Raw genomic sequence first — 15,146 nt, 5'->3', positions numbered from 1 at the left:
CTTATTATCGCCAGAAATCAAGGACATTTCGAACCCGCTAACAATTATCAGCGGTATATCATACTACACTCCGGAAAAATAGAATATCAAGAGAATTCAATATGGCGGCGATCACGGCTCGATCTGCGAAGAAGAGTGTTTCGTACCATGACTTATAGAATTTGAGCACCGCAGATCTTCTATTTGATGAAAAGAAAAATAAAAGAAGACCTGCAAGTAAATCTTTGGGATTGGACGTAAATCTTTGGACGCCATTATGGACGAAATGCGCAAGCGCGGCCGCCATCTTGTCCAATATTTCTGCCGATGTATATCATAGGTAAAAAACCAAAAAGAACACGCGTGCATAACTCAGCTTATCCTTGAACTTGGTCTGTCTACCACAATTATACCACAAAATGACCAATTCAAATAAAATACGTGCATTTTCCCAACCGTTGAACGTTATTTCAAGTGCTGTGATGTGCGCTGAGGACGTTCAAAGAGGCGTACTTGATTGGTTTTGCTGAGAATGTTGTGCAAAAGTATTTCATGCGATTTCTGACACTAATTCCATTTGAATGGATTTCCCATCAAAAGAATGAATACACATTTTTAAGAACGCTTTTTTTAATTGTTTTCTACACCCACTTCGTTGGATTACAGTTGTGATCAACAATTTTGTCAATACCTCTACCTACACCTTAAATGACTTGTAAGAACAAAGCTAAGCAGATCAATGCAGATATCATACTCTTAAAAGCTAAAATCTCATTTATGCATTTCTTAGCCTTCACAAATAGAGCGGTTTTCAATTGAATGTCGAAAGTGAGCAAGAATTGTTTTGGTTTTGCTTCACTTTCTCCTGTGATTGGTCAAAAACTAAAAACAATCGTGACTTGGTCACCCGCGTTTTCCCGCGCTTTATGCAATTTAGTTATTTTTACTCTGAGTTCTCGTTGGCTTTTCAGACAACTTTAGTTTGGGTTTTACAACACCCAATCGAAATGCGCTCTATCGTGTAACAAGATTAATTTGAACTGAAGCTATATATACAAGTAGTAATAGGAACAAACCGCTTTCCACCTATGTTAATGATTATAATACTGTTGCTGCATTAACAAACAAACAATGGTAGCCTAGCTCACAAAAGCATTAATTTGAAGCTGAACAGTATAATTTAAAGTAGCTATTGTGACCCAAATATTTTTGTAATCTTCTTTGCTAGAGTGCACAACTGCATAACGCGTTTACTATACACAGTAAACTAACGTCCAAAGATAGCATTGGTTTAACTAAGCTTAGATATACAGATTATATTGCTGCACATGTTCGTTAAAATCGAAGAAATGTAAAATGGTTTCCGTGTTTACATAGCCTGATGTAAACACGCGGGAGGTTGGGAGAACACGAGATAAGAGTAGGAAACCACGACGCGAAGCTTATCGAGTTATCGCTCCGTGATTGGTTGGGGAAAACTCGGCCAATCAGCTGAAAAACTAAAACCAATTTTGATTGGTCACTCGCCGTTTCCCGCCTTCAGGCAGTTTGCGTGTTTTGACTTTGAGTTCTCATTGGCTACTCGCGATATTTACCTATATTCTGATTGGCTATTTTGACTGCTTTGTTTTTTTGTCTGAGCCTAATTTACATCATCAACTCAGTTGATAAAACCAGTTATCTTGCAACACCTTATCTAAAATTGCAAATTTAATTGAATTCTTCACAACTGTAGCTATTTAAAGATCTTGAAAATGAATCGTCACCGACTGTAGCGATTCGGCAAACGGTGAAAACCAACCCTCTTCTCACAAACCTTCTGTCAAATGTAGACTGGAAAATTGAGGCAAAAGATCTTTTGATGATGGTTAATACAAATGTTTTAAAGTATAATTGAAACGGCTGAAGACAGATGGCAACTTTTCATTGACGTCATTTGCCACCAACGTCGTGCTAACCTCTCCAATAATCGACCGTTTTCATCTTCATTTAAATCGATAGTGATCGTCGCTTGGTTGGAAATCCTTAAAGACTGCACCATTCAATCTTCGACTAATTTGATTCATTTTATCTTAATGAGCACCCTCTTTGATCCCCTTTGAATTGCAATTCAGTAAAAATCATTATAATTTTGTTTCTTTCTTTGTCGTTTAGTTTTCTATTTTATTTTACGCATACAATTCATTTCGAAAGCAGAGTTGGTTGGACGCATCAATTTTGGGTCAAAACGAATAGATTTTGAGCGACTTAAAATGATTATTCTGCCGTTCGGCACGAAATCATTCTAATGAACGCTCTGCGGTAGAAATTACTCATCATTCCGTAGAAAACAGGATGCAGGGCATTTGGTAAGTTTGTTAAAGTAAAAGCAAACCTGGAAAAAGCGTAGCGATGGGTCCATTGTGTGAACGACTCCACGTTAAACTCAAACAATAGGAACTGAATTTGATAAGGAATATAGCAAACTACAAATATCAGCACGATCGCAAAAACCATCTTTAGTATGTCGCTCTCCAGGTCAAAGCTGGCTTTGTTTTTTCTCGAGGATTCGTTGCTGTTTGGCATCAGGGGGTTCTCAGTTTCCTTGTTATTCTTTCCCATGTTTCTGTACGGAGAGTCCGTGTTTATCCTGCTGTTTGTTGCCATGTCAGCTACCTCGATATTTTCCTGGTCTTCTCCTGCCCTAGTTCTAGCGTTAGTTCCAGCTGCATCCATATCTCCTAAGCAAGTAGACGGACAAGCTGCCGACATAGCTTTACTTTGCGCGTTTCGGAGCCTGGTGATAACAAAGATATGTTCCCTTATCTTCTTGCTGACTAAAGTGTATGACACCGCCATTATCAAAAGTGGCACTACAAAGTTGATAACAAAGATGAAAATGGAATAAGTATTTTGGTAATGGAAATAACTTGCTGGAAATATTTCTTCGCAGATGTGATAGTCCACACATTTTATCCTGTACACTTTCACAACACGAAAAACCGATGAAGGAATCGATAGCGTAATGGATCCCACCCAGGTGATAATAATCAGACAACGAACTTGTCGGCTGGTCGGTTTGGTAATGAGCGGCTTGACGAGGACGAGACAACGATAGACAGCAAGAATCGCCAAGGTTGTTGTGACGACTAGAAGACTTGCTATTTGCAAAGGATCCACGATCTTGCACATAACAGGACCAAGTTTCCAAGACCACGGCGGTTCATCGGCATGGACTCGAAACACCACGCAAACTGAGCCGAGAATTTCGGCAAAAGCCAAATTGCTGACAAGGTAATGAGCGAACGGTTTAGCTCTGCGCTGTCTCCACACTGCGCGACACACGACAAAGTTTCCAACCAGTGAAAGCGCCATTAACAAGCTGAAAATTACGGTACGAATAATTCGTAAGCCCTCTGGTTCAGGAACGAACGAGTATGAGGTGCCATCTGTCCCGTTGTTTAGCGCGCACGACGACATCATCAGAGAAAGTCCTTCTGCTGGTTGCCGAAGCTTAAGTGACTGAAATTTGAGAAGGAGGTGAAAATCATCTTGTTGGACGTAAAACGAGCTCTAAAGCATCAACTAACCTTTTGGAGAATCTCACAGCGAGTGTCCTTTTCATAAGCCAAACCGTTCATTCGATGGACCTTTAATTTTCATTCGCTTATCAATTTTTTTCAATTTAGTTTTCTATTTAGAAAACTGACGGCAAAACTCCACAAACAAAAAACCTATTAGCAGAAAAGTGGTTGTAAAACCATTATAAAAACAATTACCTTCGTCTATAATTACGGCGATGTATTTTTATGCCGCTTCAATTCAGAAAATGGTAGAAGAGCGGCGTTCACCTTTGAAAATAACCCTTCAGCCACTTAGTTCTGATAGGTAAAGTCTGAAAAGCTTCATATCTCAGCCAAACACTCCTTCAATATATATGTTTCGGACTAAGAAATGAATTAAAACACTGCCCGCTGTGTTGACTGAGATAATTGAGCGACGCGGGACGTAAAAGATTCAAAATTTGTTATAAGGTGGCTGTTGATAATCGTAACATTGATGTTGAGCCAAAAAATAAAAAGCGCATTCTCTATCCTGTTTACCCTCCACGAAGCTCTTCATCAAAATGGTGCGACATTTTTTCGGGAACGGATATTAAAATTTGAAAGAAAATAGTAAACAGAACTTGAAGCTATCAAATACGTAAGCCCATTACAACCAGGAACAGCTGCCACCTTTTGGTCATTTACGTACTGAGTAGAAATGAATTAAATAAAACCACAACTGGAGGTAAAACCGTCTGAATTGCTCAACTTACATTGCACAGTCGGGAGTGACGCCTGCGTGTTTGAGGAAAAAAGACGATAGAATTTAACAGCTATAAGAAACTAAGCTGCATAGCAAAAGAAAAAAAAAAGTGAGAGAACTTTATTTACCATCTATTTTCCTTAACAATCATTGTCTTTTTGAGAGAACAAGAGAAATTATTTGTTTACAATCGAACTGACTTTTAGGCGTCAATTCTGTGATGAGAAGTCTTTTTCACGCAAGTAATTGCACAGCGGTTTGTTTCGATAGTCCTTGACGTGACGTTTTTCTATACCTTTGACTATAGGGATGTTGGATACAGAAAGTAGTTATTCCTTCGTTTACTTTTCACCATCCCATCAATCGGTTTTACATTATCACCCTGTGTTCCTAATTATAACAGGATGTATTGTTTCTTCGTTTCTATGGGGGCTTTTAAACAGGGTTACTTTAGCTATGTAAAACTCAATTATCATTTTCGAAAGCTATTAGTCAAATTTTGGTAAAACAACCAATTGCAGAGCAGCAGTTTAAGGCTGTTTAAGATGTAATTAACGTCAAATTGGTAATTTAACTCAGGGGTGATTAGGACGCAGAAGCCAGCATTTATCTTCGCACAGCAACAGCTGTATTCAGCGTGGAAGTTGAAAATAACCAGTTTAAATCTGGCTCTCTAGAATTATCATTATCTTTTATTATTTGGGTGCGAGTGCCCGGCGGAGAACTTCGTTTAATTTATGCCACGTCTGGTGTTTTGAATTCACGATCATTGTTCATCTTTAATGTGAAAACAAGACTCGTTAAATTTTGCTTAAGAATAACCTGGCGTATGGATTAGACAGGCATCAAATGATAGAAAACAATTTTAGCCGAACTGTTAACGATGGGAACATGGCTTCATCATGAGTGTTAACATTAGGATTAAAATCGTTTTTCCTTCTTCCTAAGCCATTTGACGACCAGTCAAGCCAGACGTGAAAATTTTCGCTTCTCTTGTTAAGAACTCAGCAATTAAAAAATTGTTTTGGAAATGTGTTATCAAATGAAATATCTAAACGAACGTAAATTGTCATCATAGAGCGCTTGGCTCTGGAAAAATTATTCTAAGTTCCTTCCTCACAGCCTGTCTTAAGCCTTTTTTTCTTCCAATGATTCATCGACTCATTCATTTTTAATACTCTCTTGTTGTTTTTCCCTTTTTCCCCTCTCTTTTATTTGTTCACTTGTCCGCCCTATTTTAAATTAACAGAGAAAAAGCGTAATTAAACTATATCAGAAATGTTTATTCAACACCCCTTGTTGAAAACGAAACGTACAAAAATGGAAAATTGGTAAAGAAATTTTCAAACGGGTATCATAAGTGATACGTGTTTGGATTGGTTTTCCTCTCTTACATTTTGTGAGTGGCCTCTTGTGATATTTATTATTTTTCTGAAGGCCACTGTGATTTCTTTGGTTATGGTGTTGGTAAGCTTAATCAAAGAACGCTCTAATTCACCAACAATATCTTGGTAGATGAGGCTTCGTATGGCTGACACTCACAAAGATTTGAGTGAAGAGATGATAAACTGTATTCTCTTGTGGAGTGTAATTTAAGAGATACGTTTTTAAAGCGCCATCATTGTATGAGTTGTCTACTTATCATGTTTTTGCATAATTAATTGTCTATGTAACATGTCGTTGATTCAATCCTACGCTTTTTGCACAAATACTTGAAACATTTGATTACAGTGGCGCTCAAATGGCGTTATTCGCCCTCACCTAACCCCTTGTCAAAATTTCTTACGCTGCAAAACCATTTTCTAAGCATAGATAATTTCATTTTATTAACTCAGTTGATAATGTAAATTGGCCATCCTAGAGAGTTTCTAAATCTGACGTTTCGAGCGTTAGCCCTTTGTTTCGCTCTGACGAAGGGCGAACGCTTGAAACGTTGGATACAGAAACTCTTGACACTATCAACTCAGTTGCATGATACAACCAAATTGTCTTGATTTACAAAAGGGGTAAGTTTCTAAAGCAACTGGTGCTTCATCGGTGGGAGAGTGTAACAGGGCACTTTGGTCTTATCAACTAAGTTGATAACGTAAATTGGCCACCGTAAAGAGTTTTAAAGCTGATGTTTCGAGCGTTAGCCCTTTGTCAGTGCGAATGGAGGAATTGTGGGTTGTGTATGTTTATATGCAGAAAATGGAGTTACGCTATTGGTGTAAATAATGTGACGAAAAAACAATAACAAATTAGTCGAATGATAAGCACTTTTCATTCAACTAATGCGTGGTTGTGAAGGTGAAACGTAAGAGAGGATGGAATGCGATCGGTATTCTAATTCCAAAACGTTGCCTATGTTTTTGACGCGAAAATTGTCCTATAGGTTTCACCACCACAGAGCATCCAACCCCTGTCCACTTTGGTGCTGACTGTCGATCAATTCAATTTGTTGGGCGCGGTGGTGGCTCGCTTGAACGACAGAAACAGGATAGCCACATTTATCGAAAAACTGGCATATCCCCTCTAATTTTTTGGGAAAAAAGAAACTGGGAGCTGGTCATTGTGTTAGTCCCAGATAAGCCCGTGAGGTGATAAATAACTGACCAGCTCCCAGTTAGCTTGTTAGCTCAGTTGGTAGAGCGCCGCACCAGTATCGTAAACGTCATGGATTCAAATCCCGTACAGGTCTGACTTTTTTTTCAGGCCTCATTTTCACTACTGCTCAACTAGTTGTCATAACTGCGAAGATCGCTTCAATATCCTTTTCTTTATCAGTGGTTCACATATGTGATTTTCATATAATGACAATCAAAATCAGAATCGTCACTGTACAAACGACGAAGTATAAGAAACTAATACTCAAAGTAAATATGGGTGTCTTTAGGTTTGTAGCACTAGTACATAGACCGTTACCTTCAATTAAAATTTGATTCTAGAAAAGCCAAGAAGTGTCGGAAATATCCCAGGGATATTTCAGAGCCGGGTGAAGGCAATTGACGGCGGTTAGAAATTGAGTGAGTTTTCTCTGGTAGAAGACGTTGCGCCGATGCAGTCTTCAATGTAGCGACCGTAGCCGAGTGCAGGTTTAGTTCCGTTGTTTTGACTAAAAAATTGGTGTTCGATAAAACCTATCAAAAGATTGGCGTAACTGGGTCTTATTTTGGTTCCCGTGGCTACGCCATTAGTCTGTTTGTAATAGTTGCCACCGAATGAAAAGCAATTGAGTGTTAGAGCTAGTTCGGCTACACGGAGTAGTGTTTCAAAGCTTAAAAGTGCGTGGATCGAAAAATGTTTGATGCAGGAGACCTTCGTCATTGGGGATGAGAATTTAAAGAGATGTAATATCCACAATGAAAAGAAGATTGTGATGGCCAGGGAAATTAAAGTCGCGCAAAATTTCAAACGCGTGTTGGCTGTCCTTAATGAATGATGGTAAAATCAGACATTATATACTTTGTCGTACTCCCTCCGGCGCAACACCACAGTTTCTTTAGAAATTTACTCCTTTTATTCCTTTCTAAGCATACCCAAACACCTTTAATTTCAAAAGGGATAAAAAGGCCGGTGTCCATGTTATCTTGAATGACAGACTTGTTTATTAGGATATGAACAATTTTCATAAGCGTCAAAAGTAATCCTTGATTTCCCTGGTTTCACCTTACTCCGCTCTTTGATTGGTGCAGAAAAACCCGCATCACCCAAACTGAAACCAATCACGATCTTGGTCGCTCGCGCCTCAAGAAGTTTGCCTGTTTTTATTTTGACTTCTCTTTGGCTCCTTGTGATATTTTCCTCCCCTCTGATTGAGTGTTGAAATTACTTTGGTACTCTATCAAAATTTCTCTAAATACGATACTTGGAAATGCCATCCTAGCGGGGTGCAAGGTAGTCCAAAATTCCCTTAAATATCGATTAGAAATTCCAGAGAATGTGAGTATATTACTGCATCGCGACAATTGTCCTATAAGTTTCACCACCGTAAAGCAGCCACCCCTGTCCACTTTGTCTTTTACACGCGAAAAAAATCTTACACCTAAAAATTCTAACGTGTGTACGGTCAATCCCTCTCCTGAAAGGAAATGGGAATGACAGAAAAGACTCTGAGTTTTTGAGGGGGGGGGGGGGGGGTGGCTCTCCATGGGAAGAATTCGTGAGGTGGCTGTTTGTATCGGATTCTGAAATCTTGTAAGTCGGGATTTTCCGACCCTTTGATCTTCTCAAAACCGCTCGATGATCCTTGTCGCTTTGAACCCCGAGAACTCCTAAGGTGTCCTGTTACTTTTCGCTGACTGCTTTTCAGTTTCACGGCTAATCTGTTTTGTTCTACAATACCACAATTTACAATTAAAAATGTCTTCGTGACGGCCACGTGAGGAAAGTCACGAGCCAGCGACAACAGAATTAGTTGAATCAGCGTCGTGCCTATTCAAATTCAATATGGCGGCGATTTCAGTGGCCAAGCGAGCAACTTTGCTCTTTCGAAGATCAATTTTACCTGGTAGAGAAGGGTTTGTATCAGTCAGAGCTCTGTCGGTTACTAGCGGCAAAAGAAAAGAGGAAAGTTTTTTCTCAACCCTTTTTGGATCACAAGTTGAGAAGCCGACAGACGCGCACTCGAAAGTTTTGACGGAGAAGGAAACCCTCTATGAGTTTGAATGTAAGTTTTATTTGTAAATTGACTACATTTTTTGTAGTTCATCACTTAACAGGGGTTGTAATATTTCTAAGCCTTATTTGTAGTACCAGCTTGCTTGTAATCACGAAAGTGTCAAAATTATATGAAAAAGGGAAGGAAGTTTAATAAATGGAACATTAAATCGAGAGTACTGAGAGTACTGGCATTACTGAAATCAGGTTGATCCCACTGAGAACATAGATGAACTGCAGTGCAAAGCTTAAAAGAAATTAATATTATTTGCGAAATATAGCGAAGAGAGTAAAATATAAAAATACTTAATTACTGTTGCAGATATTTAATAATACGATTCTAGCAACTCTTATCAAACTCGTCTGTGGGCTCAAAGGAGTGATGGTGGGGAAGGGGGGGGGGGGGGGATAAAATTTTAACTTCGACCACGAGTAATGGAAAGCGTACAATATTAAATTGGACAAGGACTTTCAAGGTGCTTTCTTTAGCTAACAGGAGTTTGAAAAGGCTGTTGCAGAATTTCATGAGAAAGCATGTGGACTCTTACAGAGCTGGGAGGTTGCAGGAGGTGACAGCAGGGGAGGGTGAAGATTTCAGAGGGCTACAGATAAAGTGAACGTTTCCAGACTTGCTATGTATTTTGAATCAATTCCTTCAGTCCAACTTGACATGCATACCAATCAACATTTATTTTCTTGCTGGCTTGTCTTGTCATTTTATTCTGAAACCACTGTGCCCTTCCCCATTTTAACAACCTCTGTGTTTTGTGTCTTCTTTGTAGTCAATGATGTAAAGCCTGAGTGTATTGAAGATTATGTGGGTCTGGTGTAAGTATCTCATGAGATCAAGGCTTTTATTGTAGTTGTTGACTACCTTTGACCCTTCAGTTTTCTCTCCTACTTTATGCAAAACAGATGAGAGAATTTTCCTTCACGATCTTCAAGTAGTTTACAATATTTTTGTTATGAAATTGTTTCAGATCAGAGTTTTTACCAAAAATTAGTGAAGATGATCAATTTCCTGGTGAGTTGGTAGGAGCCTGGACAACTATGTTTGGAAGACTTGATCAAGCAAGTATGTAAAACATTCAAATATTAACCTTCTAAACCCTAATATCAGTATCTCTATTCTCGATACTCCTCTCTATACATTTCCTTTGGTACTGCTAAGGAGAATTGTTTAACACTCAGAGCTTCTTAGGTTGGCAATTATTTCCTTTATTCTCATAATCATTATGAATGATTCAGCAGAATTCCTGTAAGGAGAAATAACATGCTAGGGGCTTTCATGGTTTAAAGGGTGAACATGTTATTTGGTATCCAAATTCAGCAGTTTCAGGAAAATTTCTTGAGGAATGTTGATATTAAAACATCATGCTGTGGTATTTCTGCTTCATGATTGGTCTCGTAAAGTGAATCAATTGCAGAAGTTTGGCTTCTTTTTTTAGCCACAGTTACACACCCCCCCCCCCCATGCCATCACTAAAGAGTCTTACTCTTTTACACCCTAACATCAGTATGCATATTCTCTACACTATTTGAAAGGTACTGATAAAGAGAATTTGTTCAGTAATCAAGAGCTTCTTTAGTGGGTAATAATTTCCTTTCTTCTCTTGATGTTAATGTTTGATTCAGTGGGATTATAAATTACATGATGATAACTCTAAGGAGTCAAAGGGTGAAGAGTTTAAATTGCTTTTTTGTTTGGTTTTTAGTTCATTTTTGGAAGTACAGAGGAGGGTTCAACTCTGTGATGAAGGCTAAGCAGTATGTCAGAGAAAACAAGGTTGGTAAATTTAATTTTTTTACTTTTAACTGCCCCTATTTCTTGGTATGGTGAAGGCTATGAAAAAAACTGAATTTTTTCAGAAATACTTTAGAAATACTAAGTACAATGTATCTTACTGTCCAAGTAAGAAAACAGTTTCTCAGTCAACCTCTCCTTTTGTCCTACCATCATGAAAATGCAGTTAGTGGAGACCAAGAAGTCCTTGTCCAAGAAGTTTTGTTGAAAATTTTGTTTATATTAAAGCAATTTGAAGCGCACAAGTTTAGATATCTCGTCACTGATATCAATGTAAACACAATTCTGAATTTCTGCTTTTCACATCACTAGAAAGGTACAGTTGCACCTTGTCAACCAGCTCTCACTGTTTACACCCAATTATGGGTATGCATATTCTCCATACTGTTCTCTGTACATTTCCTGAGGTGTTGATCAAGAGAATTTGTTTAACAATCAAGGGCTTCTCATTTCCTTTTTTCTTAGGACCCTAGTGTTTGATTCAGAGGTGATATTACAGGGAGAAATTAGCTGCTAGTCACTCTTAGTGTTAAGGGGTTAACAGCAGAAGATGAATTGTAAATGTACTAAAGATATTGGCTTCTCTCTCCAGGAGTATCTTGAGTTTGCAAGAAAGAGACGAACAATGTTGAATAACAGGGAAACTCAACTTCTCCATGAATTCACCTTTTTTGGTGAACCAGAGGCACGAGCCCCAAGCCATATCTATGAACTGAGAACGTATCATCTTAAGGTAAAAGACCTGTTGCAGGGAAGGCTTTTTTTTCAAAAACAAAATCCATTCCTTTTTTGTGCATTTATTAGCTGTGGAAAATTAATCTAGAATGATTCTCAGACTTCAGTCTTAGTTTTTATTGGTGTAAACAATACCCTCATGTTACAGTAATACCTAGGCTTTTTAGACACACTTTTTTTCTGTTTTATAACCACTTTTAGGACCAGTAAATTATTTGCATTCAGGTGTGATTGGTTTTAATGGGTCACATGACCAAATATGCCACAGTAAAAACTGTGATTCTTATAATGTTAGTTCAGAGAATTTTGTATTGGATCAACTAATTATCCCCAAATTGATATTTTTCTTTATTCTCATCACTTATCTGGTTGATATTGTATTTAATATTGTAAGGAGAAATTCTGTCCTGGTCACTTGTGGGAGTTAAAGGGTTTAAGCTAAGTTAAACATTTTCTTTAATCTTTTCTTTTAATGGAAAGCTGTCTGCTTCTTGAAATAAACAATGTGAAAAAAAAAATATGATTTTCATGCTTCACTGTAAGAGGCATTTTATCAGAAGGGATCAATATAAGTATATGTACTTTTTCCACTCATGTATTTGGGTGAGTAAACAAAACTGTTGTTTATGAAGTATGTTTGCATTTCAAGACCTTCATATCCATAAACTGCTAACTACTTGTTTTTCTGAAATTTTCAGCCTGGTACCCTTATTGAGTGGGGAAACAATTGGTAAGAAGCACAAAGGCATTCTTGTATCTTGGCTGAAATATTACTATTCATAGGAAAGTTTAGATCTGCAATGTCTAGCACAACTCTTAAGATGCTGTTCCTTTCCCTCTCAAATCTTGGTAGCAGTGTTCATACCCGAGCACTTTTTGTATCTTTTTAGTGTTATCTGATATAACAAGTGGGTATAAATTACAGTTGGTAAAGGTTTTGACTCCTTGCTCCTTGTTTTATTTTCCAGGGGTCAAGCTATTCAGATTCGTCAACAAGATGATGATGCTGTGGCTGGCTTATTTTCCCAGATAGGAGAACTTTATGTTGTTCACCACATTTGGGGTAGGTCTTGTTCCACTTCACATGTTTTACAAATTCTGTATCATTGTGCAGTCCTTTCCAAAAGTTTGTCTGGGAACAATACTACCTTTGTTACAGCTACCTTTTAACCCTTTAAAAGGTACATCCTTACTGTCAACCAGATAATTCTTACAATGTTAGTTCGGATAATTTAGTATTAGATCAACTAATTATCCCCAAATTGATATTTTTCTATATTCTCATCACTTAGATGGTTGATATTGCATTGATATTGTAAGGGGAAATTCTGTCTTGGTCACTCATGGGAGTTAAAGGGTTAAAACATCAAACCTTTTATGAAAATTATGATTTTTCATATATTTCATAAAGCTTATGAAGATCTTGCAACCAGACAGAAGATAAGGCAGAATATGTGGAACAGGCCTGGATGGGACACATGTGTTGCTAACACTGGTATGTCGTACCTTTATGAAATTATGGAATCTCTTTTCAGAGTTTACTTTGGGTTACAAAATTTTGCTCTCAATAGAGGTTTCCTGTCAGTTGGGATTGATATTTGTGTTACTTCAATAAGGCTTTCCCTGAATCTGTTTCCAAGGAGTTTTTTTAAAGGAATTTTGAAAAGAAACAATGTTAGGCTACTTGCAATAACTCCTTGTAGGAGTTGCTGTAAGAATCAGTGAAGAAAAAAAAATTGTAGCTGGCGCATGGAACCCTTGGAGTGATGCCCCGAATTCTGTGCCACACGCTGGGAGTTAGGCACATTTTTAGAGGATTCTTCTTTCCCAAGGAGCAATCTGATCATAATTTGTAATGAAAAAGAATTTCAATTGACCTGTGATGAAAATCAAATTTATCTCCAATCATTAAAAATTATGAACAGTCATTGATCATAATTTTAACACTTTTTTCCATTTTGTATTTTAGTTCCGCTGATTCGTCGAATGGAATCAAGAATAATGATTCCTTTGCCATTTGGACCTCTTCAGTAAATGCACAAAATGTTTTGGTACTTTTTGGCAACATCAGGATTATAATGCCACGTATACCTGTACTTTTGCCCTGCTTCATTAACCCTTTGACTCTCAGGAGCAATCAATAAATAGATTCTCCACACTGCTCTTGTACACTGGCATGCAGATAAGTATTGAGAATCACCAAATTATCAACTATGGGAATATTTTCTGAGAACCAGCCAACAGAGAAATGTGCTGATGATATAAGTTGAGAGAATTCACTCTCAGATCTTGAGAAGTAAAGGGTTTGCTCCACAACAATAGTACCAATTTCATTTATACCTTTTGATGACAGAGACAAAAATTTATATGGTTTCAAGGGAGACCTTTTTTTTTTTTTTGTGATGTAATCGAGGAAAAGTCTGTGTAGAGGAACACAGCTTAAAGATAAATGTATACTCTTAGACCTACTGTTATACTCAGCTGATTTGGGTTAATTGATTTTATAAAAAATGCCTCTTTCTTGATGACCAATCACTACCTCTTTTATAAGATATGTGTATTGATTATGTTAGGAAAATTCAGGGAAAAATTATTGTCATATCCTATATATTTAGCAGTTAATTCTAAACCTGGTCATTTGATCAGTATTACTCTAAAAAATCACAGATAATGATCTTGTGATTCATTCTGATACTCATAGCTCATTGAGAAGCTGTAATGTCTCAATTTTTAAGGGACTTGTGTGTGGGTTTATGCCTGATTTGTGTATGTGGGGTAACTTTTTTTTTCATTTACATCTTTGAATAATTACTACATGAGCATTTTATTTTTCTGAACCACAATCTGGCATTTTATTTAAAGCATTTGCTTTCATTGTGACATGGAAGTATGCTATTGGTGTTACCAAATGTTCCATTCTTCTTCCTGAAATATTTATTTGATTTCTTTTTCCCGGGTGAGGCTGTTTCGAGAGGTTTACAGTTCATAAACTGAAAGCGGGACCATTCAGACCTTGAAAATTAATCAGAGAGCAGAACTGAAATAGTAGCTGTCAATTTGTGCTTTTCTGCCAAATTAAATGTCGAGTACAAAACAAACGAATCTTGACTCGTTATTTACGAATTACGGTTAGATCGCACCATGGTTAGATCGCTCCAACCAAAAGTTAGACCGCTCCACTCGAAAGTTAGATTGCTCCATCAAATAAGTTACTTCGCTACCAATATAAGTTACTTCGCTCCATGTAGAAGACCAAGATAAAGGTAGAAAAACTCGTGTCTGTTAAATGTTAAGATGAAATTACTGGTCTTTTTATTCTTTCACGTGGTTGTGGATTGTAGACGTAGAATTGGGGAGAATTAAACGCAGCATTTAGCTATTACGACATGATTAGCGGATTGGTAAAAAACAAGATAGATATGATGCTATGAAAAGGTTGCCAATAATGAATTTACATTAGCTCGTTGAATGCAATATGTGAACTGTGGCATGTAAGTAAAGTTTCGTCACATAATTTTGTCAGAATGGCCTTGCTTTCAGTCGATTCACGTTCAAAATGTGTATGTTGCTGGACTGTTTTTGCCTTGTAACAGTAGCATGTGCTTGTAAACCGTTTTTCAGTGAAGGTTTTGAAGAAATGGGGGCGAGAGTTAAAGTGTGGTGTACTTTAAAGACACAATAAATTCTCTGGAAAAGTTTGTTA

General features: G+C 37.6%; 2 protein-coding genes across 2 annotated transcripts; one reads left to right on the top strand and one right to left on the bottom strand.

Moving 5' to 3' along the window:
• Nucleotides 1–591: 591 nt before the first annotated feature.
• LOC113666234 (orexin/Hypocretin receptor type 1) lies at nt 592–3,635 on the bottom strand. Its single transcript, XM_089189057.1, has 2 exons — nt 3,549–3,635; nt 592–3,480 (listed from the first exon to the last, which is right to left on the bottom strand). The coding sequence occupies exons 1-2, from the start codon at nt 3,597–3,599 to the stop codon at nt 2,236–2,238; spliced, it is 1,296 nt and encodes a 431-aa protein (XP_089045183.1). The 5' UTR covers nt 3,600–3,635; the 3' UTR covers nt 592–2,235.
• A 4,787-nt stretch (nt 3,636–8,422) lies between these two features.
• On the top strand, nt 8,423–15,146 carry LOC113666232 (protein NipSnap homolog 1). The gene is made up of 9 exons (XM_089189054.1): nt 8,423–8,914; nt 9,687–9,732; nt 9,885–9,979; nt 10,620–10,690; nt 11,301–11,441; nt 12,142–12,173; nt 12,412–12,506; nt 12,855–12,938; nt 13,413–15,146. Exons 1-9 carry the CDS (start codon nt 8,695–8,697, stop codon nt 13,475–13,477), a joined length of 849 nt encoding a protein of 282 aa, XP_089045180.1. The 5' UTR covers nt 8,423–8,694; the 3' UTR covers nt 13,478–15,146.

Source organism: Pocillopora damicornis, chromosome 12 (genome assembly GCF_964200805.1).
Source record: "Pocillopora damicornis chromosome 12, jaPocDami1.2, whole genome shotgun sequence".
Lineage (NCBI taxonomy): Eukaryota > Metazoa > Cnidaria > Anthozoa > Scleractinia > Pocilloporidae > Pocillopora > Pocillopora damicornis.
This window is presented reverse-complemented; position numbering and strand designations above follow the sequence as displayed.

What these genes read in the sequence shown, in the direction of transcription:
- LOC113666232 (XM_089189054.1), top strand. Translation starts at nt 8,695, where the DNA reads ATGGCGGCGATTTCAGTGGCCAAGCGAGCAACTTTGCTCTTTCGAAGA. An exon ending in AGTATGTCAGAGAAAACAAG is followed by an intron (nt 10,691 to 11,300) that starts GTTGGTAAATTT and finishes TTCTCTCTCCAG; the next exon opens with GAGTATCTTGAGTTTGCAAG. An exon ending in TGAGAACGTATCATCTTAAG is followed by an intron (nt 11,442 to 12,141) that starts GTAAAAGACCTG and finishes TGAAATTTTCAG; the next exon opens with CCTGGTACCCTTATTGAGTG.
- LOC113666234 (XM_089189057.1), bottom strand. Translation starts at nt 3,599, where the DNA reads ATGAACGGTTTGGCTTATGAAAAGGACACTCGCTGTGAGATTCTCCAA. An exon ending in GCTGTGAGATTCTCCAAAAG is followed by an intron (nt 3,481 to 3,548) that starts GTTAGTTGATGC and finishes CTCAAATTTCAG; the next exon opens with TCACTTAAGCTTCGGCAACC.